The sequence below is a fragment of the Aphanomyces invadans genome (assembly GCF_000520115.1).
Source record: "Aphanomyces invadans strain NJM9701 unplaced genomic scaffold supercont1.6, whole genome shotgun sequence".
In the NCBI taxonomy this organism is placed as follows: Eukaryota; Oomycota; class Saprolegniomycetes; order Saprolegniales; family Verrucalvaceae; genus Aphanomyces; species Aphanomyces invadans.
The window spans coordinates 1,418,006-1,445,742 of NW_008580151.1; the positions used below are offsets into that span (position 1 = coordinate 1,418,006).

General features: G+C 52.1%; 14 protein-coding genes across 21 annotated transcripts; 8 read left to right on the forward strand and 6 right to left on the reverse strand.

The window, feature by feature from the left end:
- Positions 1 to 77: 77 nt before the first annotated feature.
- H310_04073 lies at positions 78 to 2,444 on the forward strand. Of its 2 annotated transcripts, XM_008868238.1 has the most exons (13): positions 78 to 206; positions 260 to 338; positions 383 to 512; positions 559 to 739; positions 802 to 886; positions 945 to 1,074; positions 1,125 to 1,323; positions 1,373 to 1,459; positions 1,535 to 1,741; positions 1,791 to 1,848; positions 1,899 to 2,040; positions 2,101 to 2,130; positions 2,186 to 2,444. In XM_008868238.1, exons 1-13 carry the CDS (start codon positions 83 to 85, stop codon positions 2,255 to 2,257), a joined length of 1,524 nt encoding a protein of 507 aa, XP_008866460.1. In that variant the 5' UTR covers positions 78 to 82; the 3' UTR covers positions 2,258 to 2,444. The 2 variants fall into 2 exon arrangements, with proteins under 2 accessions (XP_008866460.1, XP_008866459.1); XM_008868237.1 differs by having other exon boundaries at positions 1,899 to 2,130.
- A 1,545-nt stretch (positions 2,445 to 3,989) lies between these two features.
- Positions 3,990 to 6,064, reverse strand: H310_04074 (hypothetical protein). Of its 3 annotated transcripts, XM_008868241.1 has the most exons (12): positions 5,913 to 6,064; positions 5,788 to 5,866; positions 5,611 to 5,731; positions 5,384 to 5,561; positions 5,246 to 5,333; positions 5,066 to 5,195; positions 4,910 to 5,015; positions 4,629 to 4,859; positions 4,516 to 4,573; positions 4,358 to 4,463; positions 4,273 to 4,302; positions 3,990 to 4,230 (listed from the first exon to the last, which is right to left on the reverse strand). In XM_008868241.1, the coding sequence occupies exons 1-12, from the start codon at positions 6,013 to 6,015 to the stop codon at positions 4,183 to 4,185; spliced, it is 1,278 nt and encodes a 425-aa protein (XP_008866463.1). In that variant the 5' UTR covers positions 6,016 to 6,064; the 3' UTR covers positions 3,990 to 4,182. The 3 variants fall into 3 exon arrangements, with proteins under 3 accessions (XP_008866463.1, XP_008866461.1, XP_008866462.1); XM_008868239.1 differs by having other exon boundaries at positions 3,990 to 4,302; XM_008868240.1 differs by having other exon boundaries at positions 4,273 to 4,463.
- Positions 6,065 to 6,276: 212 nt separating this feature from the next.
- H310_04075 (hypothetical protein) lies at positions 6,277 to 7,087 on the reverse strand. Its single transcript, XM_008868242.1, has 2 exons — positions 6,738 to 7,087; positions 6,277 to 6,676 (listed from the first exon to the last, which is right to left on the reverse strand). The coding sequence occupies exons 1-2, from the start codon at positions 7,044 to 7,046 to the stop codon at positions 6,599 to 6,601; spliced, it is 387 nt and encodes a 128-aa protein (XP_008866464.1). The 5' UTR covers positions 7,047 to 7,087; the 3' UTR covers positions 6,277 to 6,598.
- A 150-nt stretch (positions 7,088 to 7,237) lies between these two features.
- Positions 7,238 to 8,265, forward strand: H310_04076 (hypothetical protein). The gene has a single exon (XM_008868243.1). It carries the CDS (start codon positions 7,278 to 7,280, stop codon positions 7,866 to 7,868), a length of 591 nt encoding a protein of 196 aa, XP_008866465.1. The 5' UTR covers positions 7,238 to 7,277; the 3' UTR covers positions 7,869 to 8,265.
- Positions 8,266 to 8,344: 79 nt separating this feature from the next.
- H310_04077 (hypothetical protein) lies at positions 8,345 to 11,160 on the forward strand. Its single transcript, XM_008868244.1, has 3 exons — positions 8,345 to 8,604; positions 8,669 to 9,162; positions 9,212 to 11,160. The coding sequence occupies exons 1-3, from the start codon at positions 8,356 to 8,358 to the stop codon at positions 10,359 to 10,361; spliced, it is 1,893 nt and encodes a 630-aa protein (XP_008866466.1). The 5' UTR covers positions 8,345 to 8,355; the 3' UTR covers positions 10,362 to 11,160.
- A 107-nt stretch (positions 11,161 to 11,267) lies between these two features.
- On the forward strand, positions 11,268 to 13,530 carry H310_04078. 2 transcript variants are annotated; one of them, XM_008868245.1, is made up of 3 exons: positions 11,268 to 11,828; positions 11,882 to 13,162; positions 13,219 to 13,530. In XM_008868245.1, exons 1-3 carry the CDS (start codon positions 11,790 to 11,792, stop codon positions 13,438 to 13,440), a joined length of 1,542 nt encoding a protein of 513 aa, XP_008866467.1. In that variant the 5' UTR covers positions 11,268 to 11,789; the 3' UTR covers positions 13,441 to 13,530. The 2 variants fall into 2 exon arrangements, with proteins under 2 accessions (XP_008866467.1, XP_008866468.1); XM_008868246.1 differs by having other exon boundaries at positions 11,268 to 13,162.
- H310_04079 (hypothetical protein) lies at positions 13,455 to 15,192 on the reverse strand. The gene is made up of 2 exons (XM_008868247.1): positions 14,588 to 15,192; positions 13,455 to 14,536 (listed from the first exon to the last, which is right to left on the reverse strand). The coding sequence occupies exons 1-2, from the start codon at positions 14,928 to 14,930 to the stop codon at positions 13,575 to 13,577; spliced, it is 1,305 nt and encodes a 434-aa protein (XP_008866469.1). The 5' UTR covers positions 14,931 to 15,192; the 3' UTR covers positions 13,455 to 13,574.
- Positions 15,193 to 16,759: 1,567 nt separating this feature from the next.
- H310_04080 (hypothetical protein) lies at positions 16,760 to 18,356 on the reverse strand. Its single transcript, XM_008868248.1, has 3 exons — positions 18,256 to 18,356; positions 18,013 to 18,197; positions 16,760 to 17,950 (listed from the first exon to the last, which is right to left on the reverse strand). Exons 1-3 carry the CDS (start codon positions 18,321 to 18,323, stop codon positions 16,860 to 16,862), a joined length of 1,344 nt encoding a protein of 447 aa, XP_008866470.1. The 5' UTR covers positions 18,324 to 18,356; the 3' UTR covers positions 16,760 to 16,859.
- A 620-nt stretch (positions 18,357 to 18,976) lies between these two features.
- H310_04081 (hypothetical protein) lies at positions 18,977 to 20,671 on the forward strand. Its single transcript, XM_008868249.1, has one exon. It carries the CDS (start codon positions 18,983 to 18,985, stop codon positions 20,579 to 20,581), a length of 1,599 nt encoding a protein of 532 aa, XP_008866471.1. The 5' UTR covers positions 18,977 to 18,982; the 3' UTR covers positions 20,582 to 20,671.
- H310_04082 (hypothetical protein) lies at positions 19,148 to 22,207 on the reverse strand. Of its 4 annotated transcripts, XM_008868250.1 has the most exons (8): positions 22,168 to 22,207; positions 21,923 to 22,096; positions 21,757 to 21,883; positions 21,611 to 21,690; positions 21,116 to 21,541; positions 21,010 to 21,069; positions 20,810 to 20,959; positions 19,148 to 20,755 (listed from the first exon to the last, which is right to left on the reverse strand). In XM_008868250.1, the coding sequence occupies exons 1-8, from the start codon at positions 22,189 to 22,191 to the stop codon at positions 20,591 to 20,593; spliced, it is 1,206 nt and encodes a 401-aa protein (XP_008866472.1). In that variant the 5' UTR covers positions 22,192 to 22,207; the 3' UTR covers positions 19,148 to 20,590. The 4 variants fall into 4 exon arrangements, with proteins under 4 accessions (XP_008866472.1, XP_008866475.1, XP_008866474.1 ...); XM_008868253.1 differs by having other exon boundaries at positions 19,148 to 20,959; XM_008868252.1 differs by having other exon boundaries at positions 21,611 to 21,883.
- A 237-nt stretch (positions 22,208 to 22,444) lies between these two features.
- On the reverse strand, positions 22,445 to 23,799 carry H310_04083 (hypothetical protein). Its single transcript, XM_008868254.1, has one exon. The coding sequence runs from the start codon at positions 23,750 to 23,752 to the stop codon at positions 22,493 to 22,495; it is 1,260 nt and encodes a 419-aa protein (XP_008866476.1). The 5' UTR covers positions 23,753 to 23,799; the 3' UTR covers positions 22,445 to 22,492.
- Positions 23,800 to 23,946: 147 nt separating this feature from the next.
- H310_04084 (hypothetical protein) lies at positions 23,947 to 25,068 on the forward strand. The gene is made up of 4 exons (XM_008868255.1): positions 23,947 to 24,258; positions 24,314 to 24,442; positions 24,497 to 24,596; positions 24,656 to 25,068. The coding sequence occupies exons 1-4, from the start codon at positions 23,996 to 23,998 to the stop codon at positions 24,881 to 24,883; spliced, it is 720 nt and encodes a 239-aa protein (XP_008866477.1). The 5' UTR covers positions 23,947 to 23,995; the 3' UTR covers positions 24,884 to 25,068.
- Positions 25,069 to 25,273: 205 nt separating this feature from the next.
- H310_04085 (hypothetical protein) lies at positions 25,274 to 26,252 on the forward strand. The gene is made up of 6 exons (XM_008868256.1): positions 25,274 to 25,382; positions 25,437 to 25,508; positions 25,561 to 25,602; positions 25,654 to 25,729; positions 25,776 to 25,879; positions 25,939 to 26,252. The coding sequence occupies exons 1-6, from the start codon at positions 25,299 to 25,301 to the stop codon at positions 26,032 to 26,034; spliced, it is 474 nt and encodes a 157-aa protein (XP_008866478.1). The 5' UTR covers positions 25,274 to 25,298; the 3' UTR covers positions 26,035 to 26,252.
- Positions 26,253 to 26,510: 258 nt separating this feature from the next.
- Positions 26,511 to 27,737, forward strand: H310_04086 (hypothetical protein). The gene has a single exon (XM_008868257.1). The coding sequence runs from the start codon at positions 26,557 to 26,559 to the stop codon at positions 27,649 to 27,651; it is 1,095 nt and encodes a 364-aa protein (XP_008866479.1). The 5' UTR covers positions 26,511 to 26,556; the 3' UTR covers positions 27,652 to 27,737.

Here is a 27,737-nt window from a genome sequence, read left to right on the forward strand (position 1 = left end):
CTCCTGCGATATACTAGTAGTACTACGTATTCGGGTACGGATGTTCCATCCGAATAAACTCCACCATTCCTGTTTGCCCGTGATGGCGTTATCATCACAAATGGAAGATGTTGCATGCCTGGGATGGGCTAGGAGGGACACAATGTGGTGGCCTGTGTATGTGTGCAGCATAGAGCACTTTCGACGCGACAATCTGCACTACTTGAGTACGTGCTGCCAGCCAGTAGTGTGTGTGAGCTTACCATGATGATGGGAGTAGACAACGAGCATCAGCCAGCCTTGGAGTTGGAAGGAAGATGCAATTCGCGCCTATTGTACCACCTGGGCGCCTACAAATTGTATGTAGAGCTTCCTGTAGTGTCTGTTCTAACTGGTCAAGTAGTGCGTCTGGTGCGAAAAGTGACGTGAAACAATGGCGGTGCCCTGAGCACGACAAGTTTTGCCACGAACTTGCTAATGTGGGTGATGCCAACACGCTTGCACAATTCAACGCAGCCATGGCAGAAGCGAAGGTGGTGAAAGCATTGGGATATGAGGATGTTCATGCAGTAAGCGTAGGTCTTTCTCGAAGAAGGAACACTGCCATTCTTGACTCCATCTGACCTGGACAATCGCAAACCTTCTCCAAAGTGGCCTACCGATATCGCCGCAGGGTCACTCGTGTGGCTCAGTCACGGAATCAAGCCATGGGCACCAGCCTACCTTTTCGATCCGAACCATCTGAGTGCGAAATCCTCGTGTACGTTCTACAATTGCCAGGCTGACGTGTTGATCGTTTTCGAATGTTTGACGGCGGAGCAGCAAAACACAACAAGGAGCAGCTTGCCCGCGCCCAGAGAAATCCTCGCAACTATTACTTGGTGTATCAATTTGGGGACTGCCGCTTGTACAGTACATCCTGTGCATGTCGCGTCCATTCGATCTAACTTGGCCCATTCGCATAGAATAATCTGGAAGCGAGGCAACGCTCGCATGTTGCCTTGGAAATGCCCTGATCATAGCAAGCTGCTACTGGGAGTCCCGAAAGGATCACGAGGATTGAAATACCTGGAAATCGCCCTTCAACGACTCGACGTACGTGTTTAATGCCATTTTCACGTATCTTGGTTAATGGGATGCTGCAGGGGTTCTTGGCAACGAAGCAAAACCAAAAGAAACTCGTCATCCACAGCGATTTCACGGTCAATGTCTCGGGAATTCGGTCGGTGACACCAAAGGACAGTGCTGTTTCGCACGACGACGAAAACTCGGAAGAAGACGGCGCTGTGAGTGACAATCCCAGCGAAGACATGCAGCACGATATTAAACCGCCCGTACCTCCAGGTAGGACAAGCTAGGATAGGTTGGAGGATCGTGACAAAATCATAATCAGCTGCTCCACATCGTGCTGCACGCATGATTCCCGAATCGACAAGAAATTACTTCAACCCAAGTGCCACGAAGCGCATACGCATTGATGGTATGTTCGATACTGTGGATGCTCAAACGATTGTAGTGGAAAAATGGCGCAGCAGGCTGACGGTTTATTTCGTAGAAGCACTACGAGGGAAGAAAACTCACGCTGCCGAAGGAAACTCACCGCAGTCACAACATCTTTTATCGGTGACAGAACCAACTGCTTTGTTTGAGCCAATCGTGGTGCCCAAGCCCACGTACATCCAGAACGGCGTTGCCTGGGCACACGTGCATGGCCAGCTCTGGTGGCCAGTGTACATTTGCAATCCAATCTTGTGGGGTCCCGGTGCGGTTCGTCCACCTTTAAGTGCACTATCGAATAATGTACTGAATAGTGTCGGTCACTCCCAAGTTAACCTGCGACGTTTACTCGTTTGGCTACCACACGATGAGGTGTGATAGGCGGCGGTCGACGACCATTGATATCTGATGCATGCCAGTAGGTCCCATCAGTTTGAATTGAGCGCCATGCTCCCATGGAAGAGCCTCGACGCACCAGCAATTCACCAAACCAGCCGCACAGCAATGTGCCAGAAGACCGCGCTGGACCAAGACACGTTCGGCGCTGCAGTGGCTGAAGCCGAGGTACAATCAATCGACGTGGTAGTCGAACACCATGTTGCACGTCGCGCGTTTGCTGCTTAGGACTTTTACGCCGAGTTTTGCAAGATTTCCGTACGTTGGCAAATACTTCGTCGGTATGGAATTTATAACGTCGAGAGCTGTGTAGGCCTATACAACGCTTGAGAATCAAATCGCGCGGGTCGCAAAGTTCTGCATGCCACCGACCCCTAAGATGTAGTAAAGCGCTGTGGGGATGAAAATTGGATATGTGATTTCAAAAGCAAGGCCCCCCTGCGCTGAACAAAAACTCAATAGTTGGAAAGACGGCATGGGCATGGTAATATTTATCATTCCTCGCTTTGTCCCCGCCTGGCCAGGCAAATTGTGGAGTTTGGTGCATTGATCAAGCGCCTACAAGTCTAACGCACCGTTTTCATGCTTGAATTCACGTTGGCGTTGTCGTCTTGTGGGTGGCAAAGCTCTCGGATTTGACTGTCCACGGCAGACTCGGTCGACAGCCCAACGTTGGCGCCCCTGACCCACTTCGCACCAGCCCACGCATCAGCATCTCCAGTTAATTCGAAAGATGGTGATGTAATCCTGTACATATGCAGTGAGATTTTCCACGCCATGTCAACTTCACCTCGACGTCGTCTATCAAGGCTTGCAATCCCAACGCACAATCGGAGTATCCTGGTCCTGCTTGATCCCTTTGCTCTTTCCTTGTGGAATCTGGGCCTTAGCGTAACGGGTAGCTAAAATCTTGGGTCGCACTCAACCGGGGGGGGATGTTTGTTGCTGCGACATCGCGGTGACAAGCAGGGATGGATGCGATGTAGTCACCTCCACGCACGGAGGTCAGGGATATGCATTGTTTAGATTGATGTTCATGTCAGTATGGAGATGATGTTGGCCACATTGCGCCCTGTCGTGATAAATGCTTTCAACCAAACAAGTGTTTGGTAGGAACGGGGAGAAGGTAGTCCTTACCACCTGGTCCACCGCTGCAGCCATGAGAACGAGCCAATTCGGAATGCGGGGAACTCCACGACCTGATCATCCCCATGGTTTGATCGCTGCTTTAGCACTAGTGAATAGTTTTCTGGTGCAAGTGACGACGTCAAGGGAGGGGCCAATGGGGATAACGTACAATGGGTGTCAAAAGTATTCATGCGACAATCTACCATTTTGTCCAAAGATCTCCCCATCATGTGGAGAAAGTTGAACACTACCAGGCCATGGTATTGAGAGCGCTATTGAACTTGTGCAGCATGCAATGGACGCAATACTGGACGTGAAGAATTTATTGGGTATAAAATCTTAAGCACGAATTATCCATGCTCTTACGAAATCACAAAATTTGGCGCCAAATGACTTACAAAGCGCACAAGATAATAATGTCAACCGTATGAAAGCACCCACTGTCCTGTACATCAGAGCGTCACCAAAGCCACAGAAGAGGTAATTCGTGGAGGATCCCTCTGGGCTTGCCCTACATGGGAATGGGGTGACTTGTACGCAACGGTCCTTACGTTAGCTTCGGCTAAATCTCGACACCAGTCATCGAAAACATCGTTTGGTGCGGACACACTCGAATTAAAGCTCCATGCTCTGGGTGTATCCGTACCTATACAATGTGCAACTCCCTGCGATATTATCGGGATAGTAAAGAATCGGCAGTCACCAGGGCCCTTCGCTCCACCAGGACAGTGTCGCACAGGAATACCGAATGCATTGCCAAGTGTGAACTGATCACGGACACAAAAAATAGATTGGAGTCCACCATTCGACGGCAAGAACACTCCCAATCGGAACACAGGCATACAACAGCTCAGGGATGTATAGTGATGTTCGTCTGCGACAATATCGCTCCGTAACTGACGTCAAATGCATTGGGCTAGGCACATCACCGACGAACGGGATCGAGTGCATGAGAAGGTGCTTTCAAGAATGGAATAATGAAATACGGTCTTGGGTTGACTTTGTGCACTCGACCGAATCGTTCCCGCAGCGCAGTGTGTACTTGAATAAAAGACGATTTACGACAATTCCTGTGATCAAAAGTGCCAAGAAAAAGCATGACATGGCAGATATCTGGGGGGTCCTGAGTTCGAAAGTTGTGTGTCTGGACAGGTGCACCCATGTGAATTGCGAAGAAGTTGGTCAAGTCGGGCACAACGCCCGAATCGATTGATGCACGGCTAAAACTCGCTATCGACCACGTCATTCCACTGGGTTCCACCGGATTTTTACCTCTAGTTTTTCGTACTGGGCGAAATACTCCTATAAATCAAGTATTTATACGATAAGAGACGTCAGCGTCGCAATAAATTCGAACCATTGCCTCGACGTAAACGTCATGCAACCCGACATTTGTCAACACTGCGGCGAATGCTCCATTCTTGGGCGTCCTCCACGGCTTTACACGGCCTCGCCATTTACGACTACCGCAACTCCCATTTCATCCTCCTGCGCGAGCGACGCACCAATACGTACATGGAGCGGGTTGCAAAAAAATACGCATCGTCATTGTATCGTTTCCCGTGTCCCCGTGCTGCCACACATAGAAGTGCTGTGAGGCGACCGACTCAGACTGGATCATACTGCACCTCGTTCGTCGCGCCATTCGTCGGGCTGGCACATGATGATTGGGGTCCACATCGTTGGTAACTTGGCCCACGCCATACCGCAAGGGTAAGTAAGTATCTTCATGATGCCGTTGGAGGAGCGTGGAGAAGGGCTTGACTTGGTTACGAGAGTCATGGCATCGAGCGCGCTTTGTTGACGTTGCAATGACTTGCTGGTTTTTGGTTTCTTAGACAGGGGACTGGGGGGAACCACTAGATGCACCACATTCACAATAGATGCTTGAGCCCTCTGTACACGCTACCGTCGGAAGTAAGGGGAGGACACGGGGGTCTTGGCAGCGGTTGTCGATGGATAGTGATCCCTGGAAGAACAAGGGTGTTGAGGTCACACCCCGCTTGCAAAAATTGCTGGAGTTCATGTACCAATGTCAGGGCAAGTTGGAATGGTCCGCATGTACCTTTGCAGATTGAACAGCTACAAGTAATTCGCCGCGGCTCTGTGCAGTTCGCGGAATGCCTCGAAGAAACCCATCGTGCTCAGGGCATTCCCACGCTTTCATTTCCGCTCGACTTCTGTTGCGTAGTTGCCTGGATATACAACCGCTGTTAAGAACGACTTGTACAGGTCACCTGCGTACACTTTGTCGTTGCCAAAGAAATACAGCAGCATGTACGTGTCGGGTTCCTTTTGAGCGAGCCGCACAAATTGATGAAAGTGTTCGTGGCCTGGTTGGGATTTCGGTCAAATGGCGGATGTATGAACACATGGCATGCACCTCCGGTAAAGGTCAAGCACATGGGATCGAGGACGAAGCATGGTCTCCACGGAAATCCTCGGGTATAAATCCAAATAATTGACCCCTCTGTCGCAGGGCATGTTCGACGCGGTTGCGACAGCCGCTTATTTAAGTCGGAGGGCAGCAGGTATGGCACCACGCCATTGACTCGAATTCTCTAAGATGATCTCAATCAGTACAATGCATGCGCGAGGTACTCATCGCACCTGAGCTTCTGCGAGAGCGCGACACCAGTCATCTCGTGCTCGCTCTGGCAACGATGGTTCTTGTGCGAAGTGGTCGAACTCTGGGCAGAACCATTCCTTAATTTGTGCCTTGCCCGCCTCGCTACGACAGCATTTTCATCATACACATGGCTGCGCCAAGAACGCACAATCCCATACAACTCATAGGTTCCAAGGTAGTACACCACAGGAGTGTGCTTCTTCTTGTGCGCTTGGACTGCACGGTGGTGGGTCTTGCCTACGCGCACAAGTGAGGCCGTTGACCACGTGGCCATGCTCGTCACCTAATATATGCAACTCGTCTGCCAGCATATGCGGGTCGCACAGGTATACTGGCCACCACAGCCTTCCATCCGTCGAGGCCCATCCGACGCCGCCATACGCCATCGCGCTGTCCGCCCAATCAGATTGCGTGGCCCGACCGTCAAAAAAAGTCCAAAAACGGAACGAAAAAAAAGTGCCAAAGTCAACCGCAACGGCGCCATCGAGAAGCGTGAATCATGCGTATTCGTCCGAGCGCTCCATCATTTGCATACCCGGCGCTGATGTAGTGCACATGGAAAACGCACTGGAGAAAGCTTCATAAACAAGTACATGAAGGCAAGTGTTGTACTCTGTGCATCATGCGAGAGATCACAGCCGTCATGGTGTTGTTCTTCAGGACGAATGCATTTAGAGTTAAGGGCACGACATGGATGTCGGATGCTATGCATGGCCATCGAGAGAGTCGTCGCACGGAGGTGGCTATGAGAAGACGTGCGACCGTGCTGTCATGGGTTGGTCGCACGCACACTCCATCACCGGGACACGATACGAACGAGACAACACACTAGTCTATTGAAACCACCATTGCGCTCACGAAAAGAACAGCTCGAAGTGCGTTTTCGCTGCCTCAAACAGGGAAAGATGATTCAAGTTCACGGCTTCAGCTTCGCCCACTTGAGCAGTTTCAGCGTATGACCAGCAGCGTCTAATCCACGAGATCTCCGATGCGGTACTCTTCGATGTGTTCCGCGACTGTCGGGGGATGCTGAGGGCCGTAAAAGCCCTACCCGTGCGTTAGGATTGTCACTTGCTCACTTCGCCAACAAATTGGATCATCCACTTACCACCGTCGCATCGTCACCGACATCGTTCAGGATGGCCAGTCCACCCGGATGATCTTCCACATACTCGGAGATGTCATACACCTTGTTCTTCACGATGATCCACGCGTCCTTCTCGGAATTGTGCTTGGCAACCTCGGCGCGAGTGTACTTTTTCAGTTCGCGAGACAAGTACTCGGGCTTTGGTGCGGGCTCCTTGATGTTGTTTAAGGCAGAGGTACTTTTGGAGCGGAGAATGAAAAAGACCAGTAGCACCGCCGCGATGGTTCCGACAGAGATCGCCGTCATGTCAGTCGTCCCTTCCTTCGTCATTGTCGAAGACGCTAAGTCACCACACTATGCACCAATCCCTGGCGTTGCACATTCAGCCGACATTTGGTCACGATTATTTGATTGAAATGTGAACCTTTTCAGCGAAATTTATTGAAATCCTCAAGGTTTGATTGGGTAGAAAATGCAAACAGGCATAAACGTCAACTTTGACTGGCAATTCTACATGATACGTTTTCGCCATGTCATCCATCAATTCATTCGGTTGGAAGCATGTCCAAGCAAGCATGCATCGGCAAGGGCACGTACACCACCGTCGACGCGCTCTTGGACGCGTTCCACCAGGGTGCCGCTGAAGCAAGCCTTCAGCTTTACTTTGGGTGCTTTCACCGTGAAGGCCGATTTCTCGGCACTGACGCGACGGAGAATTGGCACGTCAACGACTTCTTCGACTGGAGCTTGCCGCATTTCAAGGCTGGTCACGGGTGGGTGTTTCGACCGATATCAGGGTCACGAAAGTTGACGTATTACCCCGACGAAAGGAACCCGTTGTTTTGTGTGTTTGACGAGCTGGTTGAGAGCGAGCAATTCGTGGCGACGTCGCGAGGGTCAGGAACCCTCGTCTTTAGCAGCGACACGCAGACATGGCTCGTGGCCCAGTACCATCTTTCGTTTCCCATTCCCAACGATTTAGCCACATACATCACAAAGAAGATCGCAATCTTTGAGGCCTCGACGAAAGAAGCTAGTGCAGCGGTTGCAGCGGCCGAAGCTGCCCGTCGGTTGATTGAAGAATGGGATTTGGAGGACAAGAAGCCGAGTTCAGCCCAAGGCAAGAAGAAGGGAGGTAAATCCAAGAAATAGCTACCGTCTTTGGCAGTCTTGCCAACTTGTGTTTGGTTACAGTAGTGCGACAACTGACATCTCAATACTGTTGGCACAGCTCCCGTCAATCGCGCTGTTGACCCTGTATAGCGATGCAGAGGTGCTCAAAGTACACCCCACCAATGTTCTGGAGACATTTCGTGAGCCTGAGCGACCTTGGTGTGGCTTCAATACGAGAGCGATGTGCTACCAAGTGCACCCATGGCAGGCATGTCAACTCTGCACCCAGCGCGATGCATTCAGTTGCGGCCCTTGGTGGCGTTATTGTCTTGCGTGTGGCTACAGGTTCAGAAAAGGCAGATGAAGGTGCACATAAGCCACAGTTGTTGCGCGGGAATGGGTCCTGTGGCGAGGAGATCGACTGCCATTGTGGTTGCGATTCTGCAACATGGCGAAGCGGAAGAGAAAAATCGCACTTTATTGAGTGAGTTCTTTAGGTGCGATCAATGTGGCGTTGACGAATCGCATGTTGGTGGATCCAATTGTGGAAGATTTGCAATTCTTCAACGTGACCAGGAGCGTCAGCGGTGCGATGCCTGCGAACGGTGAGCCGAACTCCATGAGCAAGTCCAAGAGCACAGTGCTCTTGATGGGGCAGATTGTGCAGACAGACACGACGCTCCACAATGCAGCAGGCTCAACTTCCGTCACGGGGCATGGAGACGACGTTGAACTTCTCGTGCAAACGTCCACTGCCATCTTGTCAACGATTCAGGTACGTCATTGAAAAAGTCGCAATATCAAGATACAACACACCGTTCGGGGTGCTCTTTGTGTAGATCCTTCGCCGCATCATCAAGGATCACACGTATAGCCGCGTCGGCCGCGAATTGCGACATCTCTCGTTGACGGTGGGTTGTTTTGAGCGTGTCTTGTTCAGCTTCATCAAAGACGAGATCATTCGAGATCCGCAAATCGACTACCGCAACAAGCAAGCACTGAAAGACATCATTCCATTGATTCCGACGGAGCGTCGGCACACGATTCTTGCCGGCGGTGTCGCATCCTTGCTTCGTCAAGTCATTGTGTCGATGACAGACACCAAGCAAGTGCTGCTCAGCCTCTCTCAAAACTACGACCCGTTCTGGGAAAATCGGTGGTCCTTTACACCGTTTACGCTCTTGGCCCTTGCTGTGTTTGTGGCACACAAGCGATACGCCAAACACTTGTCAATCCGAGCAATCTTTAGTCTCTTTCGTCCGTCCATCAAGCAGATCCAGTACTCGATTTTCGTGTTGGTCTGCTACGACTACCTCTGGCGCTTTTCGTATCGGTATCCTCGTTTCTCGTCTACCCGATCATATCCTCAGACGAGCCTTTAGATTTTCCAAACTCCGCAAGATCAAAGTGCATCACGCTCGGGTGTCGCTGACGCTGCGGCTCTTTCTCCTCTGTGAACACGTGTTGGATCGCACTCGCCTCGCTCGTTCGGCGTCGCGGCGACTCCTTATTGACTCGCCTGTCGAAGCCGACATCAACGAAAACCTCAAGTCCGCCACGTCGCTCCTGGTTGAACGAGTGCCTCTTCCGGCTGAGTACTACGACACATCTCATGAGCCCGTGGGCATGAAACTCTTCAAGGCGGGTGGGCATGCCATGTGTGCGTCCAGTGCGACGGCGCATTGGCTGTTGGGGCCATCGTGGTTCCCCACCCTCGGTCCTTACCTCCTCGGGTTGTTGCTTCCGTACTACATCGTCCGTCACCACAAAGCATCAGCGCTTGCGACCCGTGTATGCATGGACAAACCCGATATTTCTGTCATTCGAATGGCATGGAATTTCTTTGGAGAGTCGTGGCTCGCGATCAGAGTGGCCGAACTCCAGTCGCCGTCGCTCCCCGTTCGCACGGAAATCTTCGTGGACGAGTCTGGACGGTCTGCGGGATCCTATCGACGGCAGCCCACTGACATTGGCGTGCGCATTTTCAGCTGTCGGCCAATTGCAAGCGTCAAGCAAGGGTCGTGGGCACATGCGTCGGTGCGATGCTCAGACAAAATGAAGGGCATTGGCATGCCGACAGCGACTCCCGTGTTGATTTACATCCACGGTGGTGGCTTCTTCGGGCGGTTTTGGGCCAAAGATATAGTCAACCTGAGTGCGTGGGCCGTGGAGTTGGGTGCCGTCATCGTGTATGTCGACTACACACGAACTCCAGAAGCCCAGTACCCCGTGCCCCTGAACCAGTGCTTCACAGTGTACAAGTGGCTGTTACAAGGCGGACTCGGCTTCCATCCGTCCTCGATTGCCATGTTTGGCGAGAGTGCTGGTGACGTGCATCGTATCAACTTGTTGAGACCTTCACAACTGCACATGGCACACAGGCGGGAACCTCGCGGCAGCTGTGTGCCTAAAGGCTGTCCAGGAAAGGATTGCACTGCCCGATGGCCTGGTGCTGGTCCATCCCGCGCTCACTTGCAACTTTTCGCCGTCGCCGTCTCGATTTCTCCACCAAAGCGACCCCGTGCTACCTAGAGGAATCTTGGAATTGGCACTGAACTCGTATTACCCGCTCAACGGCGATCACTACAAGAACAATACGTACGACCCACTTGTCGCCGTGGGTCTGGCCGACGACAGCTTACTTCGGCACTTCCCCCCGACAGCCCTCCTCGTCGGCGACATGGATCCGCTCCTGGACGACAGTGTGGACTTTTACACCCGTCTCAACAACCTCCAAGTCGAAGCGTCGCTGAAAGTCGTCACGGGTCTTACCCACGGCTTCCTCATCTACCCCGACCTCGTCCCTGCCGCTCAAGCTGCGGTCGACGACCTTGCCGTTGAGGTGCATGCCATTTTCAAGCGGCGAATATCAACGTAGCACACGCTTGACACCGGATCGTATTTCACACATCTCAACTGTCCATTTGTAACGGTGGCCGTTACCACTTTTGACGGACGTCGTGGGGCTTGATCGACTTGCATCGACAACGGCTGAACGACAGCAGCTCAGGTCGCGACTGTGAGGAGGTATCTGCCCTCTATTTCGTCGATTGTTCATGTCGCGCTTCTCAAGCCGGTCGAAGGCTGCACCAGAAGCATGCGACGTTGCAGCCGCGCATTGGACAGAATCCTAAAGTGGCAATAGTGCGGCCATTACAAACTGGACACCCACGAACGCATACAAATTGCATTGAAACTGCAAGAGAGGTTTTCTAGCAGGTTGGAACACCACGACGGAAAAGTTCAAATTTTTATCCGGCCAGCTGTGAACCTGTTTTCGTCGACTCTATCTTTTGTATGAAAACACCGGATAATGGAGATTTCTGATGCATCACATGATGCATAGTTTGAGCGTGTTTGTGTTTTTGAGTTCAACCTACCTACGGAATTCCTCCGGAATTATCCGTAGGATTATGCGGAGACCTAAACTTTGGGTACCACGTTCATATTGTGCTAGGCGGCGAAGTCCGACCCGTGGGAGGGAATCCATCGCGTAGTCGCGCCGACAGCTGCGCAGTCTCTGTCCGTCCATGGAACATCGAAGCACGATGCGCATGTATGCTCAAGAGGAGTCCCCCATCCGTCATAACTTGGTCGATGCCGCCAACAGGGTCCACCAAAAACGTATGTCAAGATCGGTGCTTCCACTTCACGTTGCACCTGGAGGGGTGGAGATGAAGGTGGAAGACTTTGTGCCCAAGTCGTACGGGAAATATAGCTCCTCATCACTTGAAGGGCCTTGTGCAAACTCCCCAGTTACCACGACGACCGAAAGGCCGTCGACGGGGAATCCACGTGCCGCCGAAGGAGCTACCGAAGCAAAAACTTCAGAGCTTACCGTTGACACAAAACCAGAAGACAGTACATCAATGCCAAGCAAGGCAGGCTCCCCAACTTCAATCCCGAGCGACTTGTTGGGAAGGAGACTCCGCAAGTTCTTTGACGGATTTGGCTGGTTCGATGGCAAGGTCACAAGTCGTTGGGAATCTCTCGAATATGGTGAACAATTTCACGTGTTGTACGACGATGGCGACTCAGAAGATCTGACGCAGGACGTCCTGCTGCCGCTCCTGCATCCTGCCTCCCCAGTCAATCCTGATACACAGAACGAGCCGTCAGAATCGCAACCATCGCCGCCTCAACACCTCTCAGTGACCCCCAGTAAATGCAACGAAGTCAACCCTTCCACCAAACCTGTATCACTCTCGGCTTCCACACTCACCGACACGAACCCCCCCCGACAGCCCGTCCGGCGACGAAAGATTGCTTCCCCGGTCATGTCGACTTCGCCAGAACCTCCTCATAAGTATGCTCGTATCGAGTCTCTTCCCAAAATGCCGCCGCTCCCAAGAGTTTATGCACGTCATGCTTCTTCGTTGGCTCCTCGCGTGCCATGTCCACATCGCCCAGTAGATGTCCTCGACTTGACCGAATCATACGACGATGTGTCCCGTCCATCCTTTCAGCTGCCACATCATGTCCAACGCCGCTATCATGTTCCTTCTGCACCCTCAACTCCGTCCCTGCCGCACCAAGTAGTGCGGCAATGTGCCCCGGACGTTCGATGGCAGCATGCTGAACCAGAATCGTCGTGGCCCAAGGTGGCTCCTATCCTGTTTCGCGATCGGCCGTCGTCCTCCCACACTTCGGCTGTCGCAACTCCAGTCACCCCTCAGCATCATCAACAGCACCATACACAGCTGCGGCATACTCAATCCATGTCGCACGTGTCTGAGCCGCGGCGTGCTAGTATCGATTCCGCTTTATGGGACTCTGCGCGTCTCCACAACACGAACTGGAATCGTTCATTGCCTTCCATGGCAGGTGCCGTGCCTGGTAGTACCCCCCTTCGCCGCGAACGGCTGCCACAACAGTTCACCCCCCAGTCGCGTCCGCAGCTTCCACCTCGGCAATGTGATAGAGACAGACCTCCACCGGACTGCGGCCGTCGAAAAGTCCCGAATGATGACGTATGGTTATGCTGCAATCCGCCTCCACGACATGTCAATGGCCACCGGCTCGTTCCCTACCATCAAGGCATCCGACAGCCCCTTCCAATTCAGGATGCGATGCCTGTCCCTCGACAGGACTCGAGACATCACGACCGACAGCGCCACTTCGAGCACCAGATGCGGCCCTCCGATCGCCGCCCACAACTTTTACCTGATGACCTCGCCCGATTGCCCTCTATGATGCCGGAGAGACCTGATGGTCCTCAGCCTCTCGCCGCCTTCAATGATATGCTCCTCGAAGCAATTCATCGCGCGTCCGGCATTGAGCCATTTGGACGAACATTTGTCAACATGCTTGTGAATGATCCAAATTCTGACCAGGTATGCTTTGCCACATCATGTAAAACCGAACCTCACAACGATGCCCCCTCGTGTAGCTCATGGACGTTACCCGCCTCCGTGTCAAGTGCGCACAGCGGCGATACCGCATGCTCCAGCTCTTCATGGAGGACGCCATGCATATTTCGGCGACAGTTCTCCAATTGTTTCCTACAGACTGGGCACTGCAGCACGAAGCAGAGCGTTTTGTGACGGCATTAGCCGGCGTGATCCGTGAAATGAAGCCGCCATTGCGCGCACTCGAAATACAGTTGCGATAGAACCAAGTCGGTCGTGTCAATGGAGGAGGTGGTGGTTGGATGCCGTGTCTGTATATGTTACTTATGCCCCACGCAATGTGGTGTCTGTGTTTTTTGTTTGTTCCTATGGTACGACTAATAGCGGTGGCGGCATGTCAACCCATAATGGCGCGGCCGACGAGAGGAAACGCAGTGGCCGTCGACGGTTCGAGTTTGACCATCACGACGGGGGACGGAAACGTCCCAAAGCTGCCGAAGTGGATCGAATGGTTCACGGTGGGGCTCAATGTCGACGTCGCGGCGGCTGCCAGCGGACTATTTCCTTGAGGCGGCGTCACTTCACTACTCGAAGGTCCGATCACAATTGCCGTGGGGACCACATTGCCGCCACCAGGCATGGTTGTGGCGAGGGGAATTGACACGAGAGGCGCCGCACTTGACACAGTCGCGGAGGCAGATCCCATGACAGACTGGGGGTCCACTTCGCCTTCTTCAAGCTGTAGCAGCATCTTTGCTTCGTCCTCCGATTTCAATCCTAAGTTCTCCAAAACGCGCACAAAGCGGCCCTTGATGCGTGGTCGGTCGTCGGCAAGCTTCTTTCGACAGTCGTACTTGATGCTCTTCTTCCAAATGCGCTTCTTTCGCTTCTCGTGAAATTTTTCCAAGCGCAGTTTTCGTGCGGTCGGCGTGTACGCACCAATCGTGCGCTGATGCACAATCGGTTCAAACAGCTTCTTGAACTTGCTATCTTGGGGTACACCCGTTCCCGACGTCGCGATCACTTTGTCCGACGGCTTCGACGGAGACGTCGTACTCAGCGACTTCACTGGAGGCATCAACATCAGGCCGTGAATATGCGATTCCAAGTCCGATACAACTGGCGACGATGCCGTGTTCATCATTGCCTCCGAAGTAGCATCCATCTCGTTCTCATCGTCTTCGTCGTCTTCATCATCTTCCATTTCATCGTCCAAATCATCACCCAACACGTCATTGCGCTCTCGGTGACGAGGGGACGACACCGGTGACGGCGTTGTGTAGCTCATCGTGTCAAAACTCATAAGAAGCTTCTCGGTCGCATCACATGCGCGCAAGTCACTTGCCATAGAGATTCCATCTACAGAAGTCATTTTCATCGCATACAGAGGATCCAAGTACAAACAAGTACCTGAAGCTGTGGGATGGTGGTGAGATGTCGGCTCTAATGCAATCGCTGTTGCAGGAGGTGCATACGGTGAAAATTCGCGGGCAAATAAGTCTTCGCTGTCGCCGTGGGTGCATTGCAGATGCAACGACTGGTCGAGTTCTTCATGAACCCAATCGATATCGTTCCCAAACTCCTCCATTCGAATTATGCCGCCGTCGGTGAACCAGTTCATATCGCCATCCAACACGTCCGCGATCGCCGAATCTGCACCAAGCATATTCTTGGCCGCCTGGGCATGCGCCGTGTGTGCGTGGTGGCTTTGTTTCTTCGCCAGTGGGTCCTCTGCATACATACCGAGCATCATATTTCCTGCCTTGTGTGGGGTGAATCCGGTCGTTTCCTTCGAGATGGTTCTGGGACTGGGTGCGACCGTCACTGAAGAACGTGGACGCGACGGTTGTTGAGCTCGAGAGGCACACGCAGGTAGGTACAACACAAGGAGAATCCGCACGTGTAGGGGACGATACACGTAGGGGTGACAAGGAAGCTTGGCGGAGCGCTCTTGTCGAAGGTAGTCACTTGCAGCTTGATGCAGTGACTTCGGGTTCGAAATGGAAATATGGGAGCCCTGCCATAGTAGTCAAGATATAACGTATGTGCGTGGGTCAAGTCTCTCTTAAACTAGATATAAAATCTCCCTCCAAGAAATATTTATATTATTTCGTCTCTGATACTAAGTGCCTATCGTTCTTTTTATTGTTGGTGCGGAGCTCCAAGGTAGGCCCCCCCCCCCCGAGATTCGAATTGCACGACGTGTCGCTACGGTATTCTGGGGGCATATGTGCAACAATTCTTAGTTGGTCGTATGCATTCTCTAACGCAAGGGACGGCCGTGTGCATGCAGCGCGAGTCGAACCGCTGGGGATGAAGGCCAACGACGTGGCGATGCTCGTCGACATCGTCGCAGGGACAGCGCGCGGCTGGAACTTTCAACTTGACGTGGTGTTCAACACTTGCGGCAGCAACTGCGAACTTCGCCACACCCCAGAATGTGTGACGAAGGTGCATTGCATTGTCTTGCGCGTTGTGATTGGACTGAAGTGAAACATGTTTCCAATCAAATGATTTCCCTGAATTTCCAGGACGAATTCTATCCAATCAGCGAATTCCCACTGTATTACGGGACAGGCCCGAATCGGAACTCGAAATCGGGTGGTGCTCTACCTATCGAAGTTTCAGTATACCCTCGGGATTCGAGAATTTCCACTTGGGATCAACACGATGTGGAAGCGACAGTTTAAAACGCACTAAAACGTCATTTCGACCGCTCCCATCATTCTAGCCCACGGTAGAATGCCGTCTAGACAAACGGGGACTAGGTGTGGTGACCGGCTAGGTCTCTCGTCCGGATAGGACGGCCCAATGATGGCACCCTCCCGGCGTGGGCAGCCCCTTGAGTTTGGATTTGGTTGCACACTGCGTCGAGGCAGCGTCGCCACGTGTCGCAAGCGGTATTGTGTGTGAAGCCATGCGAAGTTCGTGCTTGACACATGGACGTTTTATTACTGCGCTCCATGACATGGAATTGCGTCCCGCCAACAATCGCAGTGGGGGGCCCCATCAAATAAAATAAATTGGCGCCTTGAAGTACAACTTGATGAAACGAACGGGGGGGAAAATCGAAGGTCGCAATATCTTTGATCGGCGTTCCATATTTCAACGACAGCACACGCCACGGCCAGTCAAGGTCAATGGGACAGCCGCGAAACGCCTCCCGTCGCGCGTCATGTAGCGTCGGCGCGATACAATGGAGAGGTTCTTCATAATACAAACTTCCTAAGACGTGCCATGTGTCCTCAAGACCAGGACCTGGTCGGCGACATGCCTACGGCTGGCAACTTCAACCTGAAGCCGCCCTCGCTTCAGGATGTAGAACGGCCAGGAACTTGTTTCGGAATACAGGTTGGTTGGGATGATCATGTTGGATTCCAGGGCCGCTTGAGACCCCTTCACATTCGAGTTGAAAGAGCTGAATCTAACGTTCCTCTAACCAACACATTTCGATTGTCTGGCGCAGACAGCGCGGTGTGGATCGCATTTCCCTCTCCCCGTGTGCCCCTCGCGCAGGATCATCAATCAACATGGCAGGCATCTCCACAAACATCAAACATCAAGTCGGTGGACACCAAGTCCTAGCGAGTAAAAGGTGGAATCGTGTTGGGCAGATCAAGTTCTTGTCAATTCTCCTCGATTCGATACACTTTCACGGGACAAAAGTATGTTCGATTTCTATTTACGTTTCCATGGATCCATAGTTGTGCCCTGCCGGGTCAAGGCGTCGGCGAGCGCTGTTAGACTCCTTTTCGTCTCGTCCTTGGTATTCCGTCATGTACTCTTTGCGCACGCGTTCGCGATCGGCGGGATTGGGCGTTCGCCCAGCGACTTCCGCGGCCTTGATGGCATTTCGGGTGAGGAGCGGGCTGCGCGACAGCGACGAACTCGCCATGGCGAGCGGCGTTCGAATGGGGGTGTCCGGGTCGGCCTGCACTTCTTCGTACTTGTGCCCTGGCAGCGGAAGCGTGCCGTTGTAGATGGCGGTCCCAACCAACAACGTGAACATGCCGGCCAATTCCAAGTAGCTCCATGGGGTCCACGCTTCGCCAAACGTCTTGGGAGTGAAGATGTAAAACAAACTTAAGTCGGTCGCCCACACCGTGATGGGGCGGAAGTTGTCCAAGATGGCATGCCAGATCGAGTTGAGCAAAAACGTCACAAACACAGCAAACACGTTGTAGCCCAAGATGACGACGAGGAATATCGCGGCGGCAATCTGCGCTGTTTGGTTGTTGGCAAGCATGAACCATGCGTCGTCAATGCGCTCGTACGAGCCAAGGTCGCTCCCAGGCACAAAGTACGCGATAGGGTACACAAGGAGCAATGTCATGAGCAAGCCCCAAAACCCTTCCATCCCAACAACGATCAAGGGCGGCGCCGTATCTATGCCGTCGCCCATCAGTTTTTCTTCAAACACGTACTGTGCCGATTGCACAAAGCAACTGAGCACGATCATGACAATCCCAATGCCCGGGTTGTCGTTGTTGTTTAGTTGTTCCTCCGTGTCTTGAAAGCTGGAAAAACCGACCATGAGGGCGGCCACCGTGTTGAAGCCAATGCCAATCCACATGTACGCTTTCAAATGCTCGCCGAGTACCATAACCTTCAGCAGCGCGACAAAGATGATCACAGTGCACTTCATCAGTTGGAACACGCTCACGGTCACATACAGAAGCCCGAGGTTGGCCAAGTACGTTCCGAGCAGGTCAAAAGCAGCAGGGAGCGCCAAGATAAAATATGTTCGAATGGGGATGCGCGCGGGGCGTTTGACTATTCCAGTGACGGTGAGAATTGGTGCTGAATCCACAGTACAATCGCGAGGTGCAACGTACATCCGCTGGATTTGCCACCATTCGCATGCCATTTGCGTTCTAGGTGCCAATGATATGCCCACTGAATGGGCAAGGCAAAAATCATTGCGGCAAACATGAGCAGCGTTTGAAAGATGGGCTTCTCAAATTTTCGCGTTTCGCCATTCAAGCCAACTGCGTCAATGTCGTACATAACCTTGGACATCCTACACAAGGCGGTGAGCGTCCAAGCATGGACTCGTCGTAGAGAAGCTTCTCACGTACAAGGTCGTGCCCGTTCCTGTCAACAGGCCCAGCGAGAACACCACGGCGCTCTGTGGTGCGCACGACATGGTTGGATTCCGAATGCAATCCACCGCCTGTGCACATCCATGAACCCTGCGATATGATTGGGTGAACCAGTGGGCATTTGCTTCAACCTGTGAAATTCGATATTTCTGCCAGCCCATCAATAATACAAATTCCGGCGGGTCCTTGGTCGTGATGCATGCGTACTTCAGCGCATCTTGTCCTCGCAAGGAGAACTTGGGCAAAATGTGATGGCTGGTCAAGCGCCATCAAGCCCCACCAACGTTTGACGTCGGAAGAACGCCGACAACATACTGACGGCTAGTCTTTCGCTGCACATCCGTTGGAAAACTTCGACGATCTCGAGTGAGATGCCACGACCTGCACTTTAAAAGAAACTCCACCTGCGTATAATGTTGTGCGATCGAGAGATCTGCGAGGATACATGACTCACTAACGCTCGTTACCAAGCAAGAGTATTCCATGAACCTTGGGGTTGGCAGGTTTGGTGGTGCATGACACCGGAATTGCCGACATGGAGGCGTCCATGTTGTCTGTGTCTATGAATCTCTTGGGGAACGTCCACGGAAAAGCAAACGAAGTCAACTTTTCGATGTGGTCGACTGGCCAATGAAATGGCGACATAATGTCAGATTTTATCCAATGGCATCATTGGATGACCATTTCAAATTTCAAACCCAAGATGGGTCGAGAGAGCACGACGGAGGATCCTCCTGTGACCAAGATCCTTCAACAAGATGCGTCGAGCGAAGGTCAGCCCAAAGCTGGAGACACTACGCATGCTGAAGAGACAAAACCCTCGCCCAAAACACAAGCTATGAAAATCGCCGAGAAAGCCACAGTCATGGCTGCTGATACCACCTCTGTGAGAAATCCAATGCATTCGCTTGCATTTCGTGTCGAAGAAACAACTGCGAATGAAGACCGCCTTCGCCACTCGGACGACCTTTTGGTCGAGCGTAAGAAGCTGCCTGTCATTGCAAAGCCACTTGCCGTGGTCTCTTTCGATTCCTCCACAAGAGTCGCAAGTGAAGTTTCCAACGGAATCAGCGAGACAATAGCTAAATCTACAGCGTGCAAGGCTACAATTGCTGTTGCTATTGCTCGATCGACCTCCATCAACGTGTCCACTGCATCCAAAAAGCCCCCGTCTGCGTCGTCCAAACTCGATGCCGCCAGGATGAAGACACTCGTATCTTTTCGCATGCGTGCGACAGCTGCGTTTGTCCGCTTCCTTCGAACGTCAGGACTTGACTTGGGCAACGTGCAAGCGCTTCTATCGCAATTCTACCAGGTCCATCCAGAATTCAAGAGCAGCAAGCTAAACGAGGATCGTCTCCAACGGTACTCCAAGGGCCTCATCACAGTGTCGGCCAAAGTGCTGACCGTCCATCCCCTCGACAATGTTCCAACTGGCACGTATTGCGTTCGGGACGTTAAGGACGCGGATTTCTCGTTTACGTTTGTGTTTTGGCTACGGTTTTGCGCCTTTTTCGTGTCCAATTACTCCAAGCTGGAGTGCTCCTTCACCACGGCCACCAAAGCTTTTGGCGCCCAGTTCGGTATCGAGTGGCAGGGCTCGCCCGTGATGAAGTCCATGCTGGCATTCTACTGCTGTCGGGTGTTGCACATCGACGGCCCGACGCCGACGCAAATCATGCTGCGTTTGCGAAGGGACGCGTCCCACGAACTGAAACGGTTGGTGTCGATGTTGTTTCTCGTGTGGTTGTTCAAGCACTTCCCCAATGAGAACAGTTTGCCGTGGGTTGATACGTGCAATCGCTTTCGGCGTAAGTACCACCTGCAGCGGCAAAAGATGAGCCACTTTGACTTGTTTGGGTTTCCCTGGATGCGCCATCACAACATCGTCATGGACAAATCCGAAGCTGTGTGGAGGATTCAGTGTTCGACTCCGCAGCAACGCCTTACTTTGCTTCACTTGTATTCAAAGCACATGAAACTCACAGAAGACACTCAAGTTCCGCTCCTTGAAGACATGTCCATGCTGTTTGCCCATGCTCTTCTTGAAGACAGTCCTACTTGCATACCATCCATGCCAGTCGTCCAAAGGATGGTGCCCTCGCAGCGCTCAGGTGAAGACGATGCAATGCCAAACCAACCCCTCGCACCACGTCAGCCGCCCAAAAAACGCGCGAATTCTGAGGCCAACCACGTAGATGGCAACGTCAAGCGACCCAAACTCGATCCCTTGGATACGAAATCCGAACTGTTTCAGCGGCATTCGTACTTGACGCTTGTTGATCATGTCCATGAAATCTAGCCTTGAATTTCACTCTTCTTGCTTTGTTAATTGCAGTCTCCCCAATCCAATCGTGTTCAAGTAATGGCCAAGCAAGTCGAGAATATCCGACCGCGATGCGTCGTCCGATAGGCCGAGGAGGTGGCGCAAGGCCGACGCAAACTCGCGATGGGCTGCAGTCACTGCAATTAAATCCTTCGAGTTCACGTAAGTGTAACAAGGTGCGCTGGAAAGTGATCGAGACTTTACCACGATTGTTGGAGCAATGTCATCGACATGCGTGACATTGAGGACGTGCATGCACGAGGTCAGTACCAAGTGGATCGTACGACCTGGAGGGACCAAGTGATGGTGGAGAGCGATGTAGTCGTGAATGAGAAACGAGAGCCGATCGTGCAGCTATTTCAGCCCCGCGTTAGAGTGCTCCCACAATAGTAAATCAGTCGTACTGTGTCAAGTGAGCTCCCGGAAGCTGGGCCCTTGGCACGTGACATCGCGGTGGACGCGCTCTTCGTTGCAGTTGATGAACCATTCAGATGATAATACAAAACTTACCTCAGCAGCCGCCGCCAATGTTTCCATGCGCTCGACAAACTGGATTAGGGCGGGAATGCTGCGAGAAAGCCGCCGTATGTGCTTGATATGACGATGGAGATCCATGACGTTCTCAACGTCGAAGCTAATGCAAAATTCCGCCACCATATCCATGCAAATATAACCCGCACGTTGCCGCAGGCCGTTCGGGAGTTCGTTTAAATCGTTGTCGGTGGCAAGCATGATGCATGGGCTTTCGCCTTCAGCCGCTCCTTTGACAACGCGCAGTTGGCGAAGGAGTTTGTCCTGGCGCATCATCGCGGGAATATCTTGGGTGAGATTTGCGTTACGAGGCCCAGATTTTTCTGGGATCACTATGCGATGCTTAATGGACTTTTTCTGCTCCTCGACCTCCATCTGAAGCGCTTCTATTTGCAATTGGTACAACTACAGTACATACAAAAAGGTTCCAGGACGATTCCTTCCTTATGACAACATGGGAGAGGTCCCACGTACCTTGATCTCACGTCGAGATGGCATTTGCTTGGCAGCTTCGCGGAGTTCGTGGCATTCCATTCGCAATTCCGTGATAGTTTGTACGACCAGTTAAGGAAAATCGTGGCGTTTTGTACAGCGGTCATGGATGTCGTGGAAAAGGATATGTGACATATGACGTTGCGAGGCGATGACAGTTCGCTGGAGACTTTCCAACCTGCATGTCGTCTTGTTGAGTACATGGGCGGCGGATCCTGCAGTCTCGGTCTTGATTTCGTCAAAGCACATCTGGAACTACGATGTGCGTTAGATGCGCTGGACATTATGAACCACCTGTGATTGAACATCATCCTCGACAAAGTTGTGCGTGGGAGAGTTGTGATGGTTGAATGATGGAACTCCGGCTGGCATATGCGTGAGGCGGCGATTGAGTTGCTGCTGTGCTCGAAACAGCGCATTCTTCGCGTCATGCAGTTGCATCTTCAGCTTGTGGATATCCTCTTCATACTACATGCCCCCAACAGGATGACAACGGTCGCAGTCTGCTACACTAAGACAGGTGCAATTGAGCTTCCTACCTCGCACGCCGACTTGACTGCCATACTTGTGGAACATGCGTTAACTGTAAATGGCGGGACTTTCAATTAAGTAATAAAAAGATCTTTCGATAATGTGACGTATGGCAGCCGCCGACTCGTTCGCGTGGGGAGCAAGCAGCACGCAGATGCGTCTGACATGGCGCACTTGACCAAACTCATGCATGGACAGGTCAATCAAGGCGATGTTTCCGTGACGATGACAGTGCTGATGTACCTACTGCCAGGACACGCCCCCGATCAATTGCACGGCACTACATCAACAACAACGATATACATAAAGTAGTTTATTTCATTCCTAGGTTGGCTAAAACTTGACGTGCGACGACTTGGCAGGGGCGGATCCGGCGTACCCTTCAAATTCGTATTCGATGCCGAGGGCCTTGAGTTTGTTGCGCTTGATCGTTTCCTTGGCGAGCAGACGCGCATTAATCGCTTCTTGCTGTTCATACGTCTTGCCAGCGTTGTGTTCCCGGATCGCGAGTTTCCGGTACGGAATCGGGCGGAACGTGCGGTTCGCCCCGATGAACATTCGCTCGTGGCACTTGTCCAGCGGCAGGACGTTGCAGCTCAAGGTCTTGTCGAAGAGGCGGTAGCCATCCATTGTATCGGCAACGACACGGGCCACGTCCGGTTCTTCGAACTCAATGAAAGCATAGTGTTTGGACTTGCCCGACTTTTTGTTGCGCGACACTTTGAGGCGCTTGATCTCACCAAACTGGCTGAAGAAACCGCGCATCTGCTTTTCGTAAAACCCGTGGGGAATGCGACCAATAAAGATTGTGCTCGACTGGGTGGCAGTGGCATCCGCGGACGCTGCAGTGGCGCCCTTGGACTGTGCCAGATTTTGCTTGGTCTTCTTGGTCAATTCGACAAAATCCACGTTTGCTTCAAAGTTCAGTTTTTCAGGTTCCTTCTTGGAAGTAGCGGTGGAGGCTCGAACAGAGACGTCTTCGTCGTCCGAGTCCCACTCGTTGCCCTGGAGCTTGGCTAATTGCTGTTCAATGTTTTTCTTTCCTCCCTTCTTGGCGGCTGGTACAGCATTTTCTTTGGCTTTGGCAGCCTTCTTTGTAGGGACCTTTTTCTCAGCAGCTTCCTTCTTCTCAGTCGTTTTGGATTCGACAGCAGGCTTCTTCGTCGCTTCGGTTGCCTTGGGAGTTTCTTTCACTTCCGCCTTGGCGGGTGTCTTTGTCTTTTTGGCAACAGCAGTCACCTTCTTCGTGGGTTCTTGCTTAACGGCAGCCACCTTTTTGGCTGGCGCAGCTTTTTTAGCTGGCACGTCTGTCTTAGGAGGAGCAGTGGCAGGTTTCTTTGCCTTCTTAGAAGCAGGAGAAACAGCTTCCTTCTTCGCGGCAGTCACTGCCTTGGGTGCAGCAGTAGGTGTCTCCTTCGCAGACAGTGCCTTGGTAACCGTTGGGGCGCTTTTCGCGGACGGCTCCTTGGGTGCAGCCGCTTTTCTTGTCACTGGAGCAGGAGCTTCCTTCTTGTGTGTGGATGCGGCAGCAGCAAGCTTCTTAGCCGCGGCAACCGGCGTCTTCTTTGGCGCAGCACCAGCCTTCTTCGTCATGATTCGCGTGAGAGTTGCCGAGTGGTTTGACTCCAACCAACTTCCCCCTAGATACACCAATGGATTGGCCGACCCAATAGCCAATCATACGCATCGGTCAAATTGCCCAATCAGAGGCGCCGATTTCGTGGCATGTATAAATACTGTGGTTATCCGGACGAAATCTATTTATAGCGTCGACTAAAGGAGGAGTCGTGCAGTTCTCATCCACCTCGGAAGGACCTGCGCCTGCTACCGCCTCTCATGACAAAGTCTGCTGGTCACAATGGCCCGAAGAACTTGCCGCTTCGGCGCACCATGATCAAGAGCACTGTTGGCAACGTCAAGCGGCCCGCCTACGACCTGCCAGATTCACGAGAAGCAGAACATGTCTACGGGTATCCCATTGTCCGCGACCCCGAAGATGCCGGGCAAGTCATGGGCAAATGGGTACAGGCTACCCCATCGCCGGCAGTTGAGTCCACGCGCAGCTTTGTTGAGACGAATCGAAGGGCGTTGCAGATCGGGTATATGCATGGCCGACAGAAGCCCTGTCGCTGAAGGACACCTGCTTTGACGTAGGTGTGTCAATGCGAAAGAAGTGCGACAGTATGCAAATGAGCACCCTGATATTCGAGAAAAGGCAGCACCGTCCAAGAAACAAACAGGTTACGTTCCGACGAACGACGTGATTTACGGCATAAAGACAGCGTATGTGAACTGGATGAGAGTATGGAAAGCAGGATTTCAATGGAACGATTGTAGCGCTTCGGAAGACATTCAAATGCTGATCCAGGCAAAACATACCAACTTTCAAACGGACGGAACCGACTACCCTGACCTCTCTGGCATGAAAATAAAAGGAGTACGTGTTGTACTTCATTCGAGCGGCCAGTGAAGTCATTGTGTGTACATGCTGCGCAGAAACTTCCCCAACCTCGTGAAACGAAAGCATCAATCAGCCAAGACAAGAGGCTGCAGCTCTTTAGTCAACCCCCTGAGAAAGAACCGTTCAAAATGTCCAAGTTCAAGAAGATTGGAAGCATGCTCGCGACGCAGCCAGCGTACGGATCGTCCTCTGACCCCTCACCCCAGTACATTGGACATGACACGGACGACTACTCGTTTCCCCAGCAACAATCCGACAGCTAGACAGATCATGAACAAAACCCATTTGTACCTACCCTCAGATCCCAAGCCTCTTGAAGGTTTAAACTCCGTCGTTGAACGAATAAAGCAACTCGAAACTACCCAATACAGACCCCGACCTCACGCTACAATCTGACCAACGGATAAGCGTATCATGATAAAGGAGACCTTGGCCAGCACACGTCGAGATGTTGGGTAAGAATTGACAGGCCAAATCACACCGCTTCAGTACGAGTGTCTTGCTCTGACCATTGAAACCAAGATTATTTCCTCTACGTAATATATGGATATTTTTACGAAAATCAAGGTTTTGCTTTACTGCACATGAAGAACGAGGAAACTCGCGTGTCCGGATATATTTACCGGATGGTTGGGCTGGTCAGAGTGAGCTTCATCCAATTGAAAGCGGACGAGTGCCATGTTGCAACGAGTGCTACGTGGGCAGGTGGCGCGCCGAGCAGGCAGTGTCCGATGGATCAATTACGGCCACGACATGCATAAGGTACGTTAGAGCAATCCAGGTCTTCCTTGTGGTCTAACCGAGGGCCCTCACCAGGAAATGATGACGGATACCCAAAAGGTCGCCATCACAGAGTACGACGACGGTGGGTTCGTTGTGAACGAAGTGGTGAGGCTCATGTGCAAGAGTATCAACTACGACTCATTTCAACGGCGTGTAGAACCTGCGTGGATCCATTGCGGTCTTTCCTGAAATTGCGATGGTACCATACATTCCATCGCCCATTCATGACAACGGTGTTCCTTTGCTTTAGATGTGGAGGCCTCAGACGATGGATGAGATCACAAAAGAAAGTTTGGCGGTTTTCACTGTCGCCAATCCTCCAGTCGGTAGGCCCATTGTCTGACGCATAAGCAAAATTTGACGGTCACTTAGAAATCCTCGTGCTGGGTTGCGGCAAGCGCATTCCCAAACTACTCAAGCCCGAACTTGCCGAGTACCTGAAATTCAACGGAATTGTTGTGGAGTACGTCGATTCGGTACGAATACACCTGTCTGCATGCAATGCTCGTAATTTCGTTGCCTAAGCATGAACTAGTTCAATGCTTGCGCAACCTTTAACATCCTCAATGCCGAAGACCGAAAGGTGGCTGCTGCGATTCTTCCCGTCGACCCCACACTCAAATCAGACTAACTGTTCATCCTATTCCATGGCATGAACTGTCGTTTGCATGTCGAAACGCTGTTCACTCGGCAAAACTCCATGTCACGAGCCACGCCACGTTGTTCCTTCGGGCACGAAGCCACCGCCTCAGTTATGCAAATACTTGAACCAACACCACAGGCAATGGCACCTCAATCCTGAATTGACCACCAAAGTGGTTGTTATGAACAGGAGCCCAACGTCATACACTGCGGTGTTGGCTCATTAGTAAGTCGACGTTTTCACAGCACAATTGTTGCCGGCGGAGGTGTGCACACACGTGTGCCAACCACAACCTCATATTCAAATTGCTGTTTCGTGCGTGGTTCTCCTATTGTGCATATTCGTGCGTCTACATATGTTAACGAGGGGAAGGTAATGATATTGATATATTTGCTGAAACAAATATTTTCAGAATGCTTGAAATTTGGAAAAAGGAGTCGTGTTGATACATCCACCGTTTTTGGTTTGGCAAACACTCGAAATCTGTCTGACACGACCGCCACCGTGGACATGGCTCTTCGCGTCTTTCGCTCCATCGACATCCTCCGCGAAATGTGGGAGTTCCAAAGTGGATATTATCATGACATGCTCCCCTTCCTCGGACTCAAACTTCTACCTCGTCCAGTGTGGCAGTACTCGTTGCGAACGAGCTCTGCCGCAATCGACTTGGACCCGCCGCATGCCTTGCTCTCCGCTTGGTACGAAGTTTATGGCGTCGACCGGCTGTCGCAGCTAATGCGCTCGCTCCCATACATGAGAGAAATTGTGCTCGCCGACGCTATTGCGTTTGGATTCATTCCCGTCTTGGAATCGCTGAACTTAATCGAGTCACTGGCGAAGTGCATTGACAACGGCCACTTGTGTCTCGCAGCAGCATATGGACACGTCGCTGTCATGCACTTTTTGAACAATTGCCCTTTTGGATGGACGCCCGACGTCATGGACTGTGCTGCAGCGTACGGACAACTGGAAACCGTGCGGTGGTTGCATGAAAATCGATCGGAAGGTTGTACCGTGAATGCAATGCACAATGCAGCGCACGAGGGCCACCTATCTGTTGTGGAATTTCTCCATTTTAATCGATCTGAAGGCTGTGGTGCTCAAGCGATGGACTTGGCAGCATCGAATGGACACCTCCATGTCGTGCAGTGGCTTCACAAAAATCGCACTGAAGGCTGCACTGTCGAAGCCATGGTATGGGCCGCGGGCAACGGACATCTAGATATCGTGAAGTGGTTGCATGAGAACCGGCCTGAAACTAGCTTCGCTCCCAATGCGATCGTCTTTGCCGCCGAGTTCGGACATTTGAATGTTGTGAAGTTCTTGTTCGAGGATCATCTTGATGGCCATAAAGAGAAACCATTCCTGGCGTATTTGGCCATGAATGCAGCTGCAAAGGCAGGTAACGACGATATCGTGTGGGCGCTGTGGCAAGAAACCAAAGCGAAGCGAAGTAATCTGTTGCGGCAAGCCAAGGAAGCTGGACATTCGGACTTCATTCAATGGCTGCGGCAGGTTTCTGTTCGACAGCGTGCCAGCGCAATGCACAATAATCAGAGCATCGTGCCCGAGTCGAGCAAGATGGGCATGGAAGACACCGCGTAGATGGATTTGCGCAAACTAGGCAGGAAAGTGTGGTATGTGACTCGAAGCCTCGCCAACGCTCCTAACCAATATATATCGTCTTGCAA

Excerpts from the sequence above, each read along its gene's own strand:
- H310_04086 (XM_008868257.1), top strand. The coding sequence starts at position 26,557 with ATGGCTCTTCGCGTCTTTCGCTCCATCGACATCCTCCGCGAAATGTGG.
- H310_04083 (XM_008868254.1), bottom strand. The coding sequence starts at position 23,752 with ATGACGAAGAAGGCTGGTGCTGCGCCAAAGAAGACGCCGGTTGCCGCG.
- H310_04085 (XM_008868256.1), top strand. The coding sequence starts at position 25,299 with ATGTTGCAACGAGTGCTACGTGGGCAGGTGGCGCGCCGAGCAGGCAGT. Across the intron at positions 25,509-25,560 it reads GGTTCGTTGTGAACGAAGTG|AACCTGCGTGGATCCATTGC; the intron begins GTGAGGCTCATG and ends AACGGCGTGTAG. Across the intron at positions 25,730-25,775 it reads TGTCGCCAATCCTCCAGTCG|AAATCCTCGTGCTGGGTTGC; the intron begins GTAGGCCCATTG and ends ACGGTCACTTAG.
- H310_04077 (XM_008868244.1), top strand. The coding sequence starts at position 8,356 with ATGTTGGTGGATCCAATTGTGGAAGATTTGCAATTCTTCAACGTGACC. Across the intron at positions 8,605-8,668 it reads CCATCTTGTCAACGATTCAG|ATCCTTCGCCGCATCATCAA; the intron begins GTACGTCATTGA and ends CTCTTTGTGTAG. Across the intron at positions 9,163-9,211 it reads CTCTGGCGCTTTTCGTATCG|ATTTTCCAAACTCCGCAAGA; the intron begins GTATCCTCGTTT and ends ACGAGCCTTTAG.
- H310_04075 (XM_008868242.1), bottom strand. The coding sequence starts at position 7,046 with ATGACGAAGGAAGGGACGACTGACATGACGGCGATCTCTGTCGGAACC. Across the intron at positions 6,677-6,737 it reads TCGGTGACGATGCGACGGTG|GGCTTTTACGGCCCTCAGCA; the intron begins GTAAGTGGATGA and ends ACGCACGGGTAG.
- H310_04076 (XM_008868243.1), top strand. The coding sequence starts at position 7,278 with ATGTCCAAGCAAGCATGCATCGGCAAGGGCACGTACACCACCGTCGAC.
- H310_04073 (XM_008868238.1), top strand. The coding sequence starts at position 83 with ATGGCGTTATCATCACAAATGGAAGATGTTGCATGCCTGGGATGGGCT. Across the intron at positions 740-801 it reads TCTGAGTGCGAAATCCTCGT|CAAAACACAACAAGGAGCAG; the intron begins GTACGTTCTACA and ends ACGGCGGAGCAG. Across the intron at positions 1,075-1,124 it reads TCGCCCTTCAACGACTCGAC|GGGTTCTTGGCAACGAAGCA; the intron begins GTACGTGTTTAA and ends GGGATGCTGCAG.
- H310_04080 (XM_008868248.1), bottom strand. The coding sequence starts at position 18,323 with ATGTCGTGCGCACCACAGAGCGCCGTGGTGTTCTCGCTGGGCCTGTTG. Across the intron at positions 18,198-18,255 it reads ACAGGAACGGGCACGACCTT|GATGTCCAAGGTTATGTACG; the intron begins GTACGTGAGAAG and ends CGCCTTGTGTAG. Across the intron at positions 17,951-18,012 it reads TGGTGGCAAATCCAGCGGAT|TCAAACGCCCCGCGCGCATC; the intron begins GTACGTTGCACC and ends TCACTGGAATAG.
- H310_04084 (XM_008868255.1), top strand. The coding sequence starts at position 23,996 with ATGACAAAGTCTGCTGGTCACAATGGCCCGAAGAACTTGCCGCTTCGG. Across the intron at positions 24,259-24,313 it reads CGAAGGGCGTTGCAGATCGG|GTGTGTCAATGCGAAAGAAG; the intron begins GTATATGCATGG and ends GCTTTGACGTAG. Across the intron at positions 24,597-24,655 it reads CTGGCATGAAAATAAAAGGA|AAACTTCCCCAACCTCGTGA; the intron begins GTACGTGTTGTA and ends CATGCTGCGCAG.
- H310_04082 (XM_008868253.1), bottom strand. The coding sequence starts at position 22,191 with ATGGCAGTCAAGTCGGCGTGCGAG. Across the intron at positions 21,884-21,922 it reads AGGATGATGTTCAATCACAG|TTCCAGATGTGCTTTGACGA; the intron begins GTGGTTCATAAT and ends CGCACATCGTAG. Across the intron at positions 21,070-21,115 it reads CATTGGCGGCGGCTGCTGAG|AGCGCGTCCACCGCGATGTC; the intron begins GTAAGTTTTGTA and ends ACTGCAACGAAG.
- H310_04078 (XM_008868246.1), top strand. The coding sequence starts at position 11,360 with ATGGAACATCGAAGCACGATGCGCATGTATGCTCAAGAGGAGTCCCCC. Across the intron at positions 13,163-13,218 it reads ATGATCCAAATTCTGACCAG|CTCATGGACGTTACCCGCCT; the intron begins GTATGCTTTGCC and ends CCCCTCGTGTAG.
- H310_04074 (XM_008868241.1), bottom strand. The coding sequence starts at position 6,015 with ATGGCGTATGGCGGCGTCGGATGGGCCTCGACGGATGGAAGGCTGTGG. Across the intron at positions 4,303-4,357 it reads ACGTTTACGTCGAGGCAATG|GAGTATTTCGCCCAGTACGA; the intron begins GTTCGAATTTAT and ends CTTGATTTATAG. Across the intron at positions 4,231-4,272 it reads CCCAGTACGAAAAACTAGAG|CGAGTTTTAGCCGTGCATCA; the intron begins GTAAAAATCCGG and ends CGTGGTCGATAG.
- H310_04079 (XM_008868247.1), bottom strand. The coding sequence starts at position 14,930 with ATGATGCTCGGTATGTATGCAGAGGACCCACTGGCGAAGAAACAAAGC. Across the intron at positions 14,537-14,587 it reads CCACCATCCCACAGCTTCAG|ATGGAATCTCTATGGCAAGT; the intron begins GTACTTGTTTGT and ends TGACTTCTGTAG.
- H310_04081 (XM_008868249.1), top strand. The coding sequence starts at position 18,983 with ATGGGTCGAGAGAGCACGACGGAGGATCCTCCTGTGACCAAGATCCTT.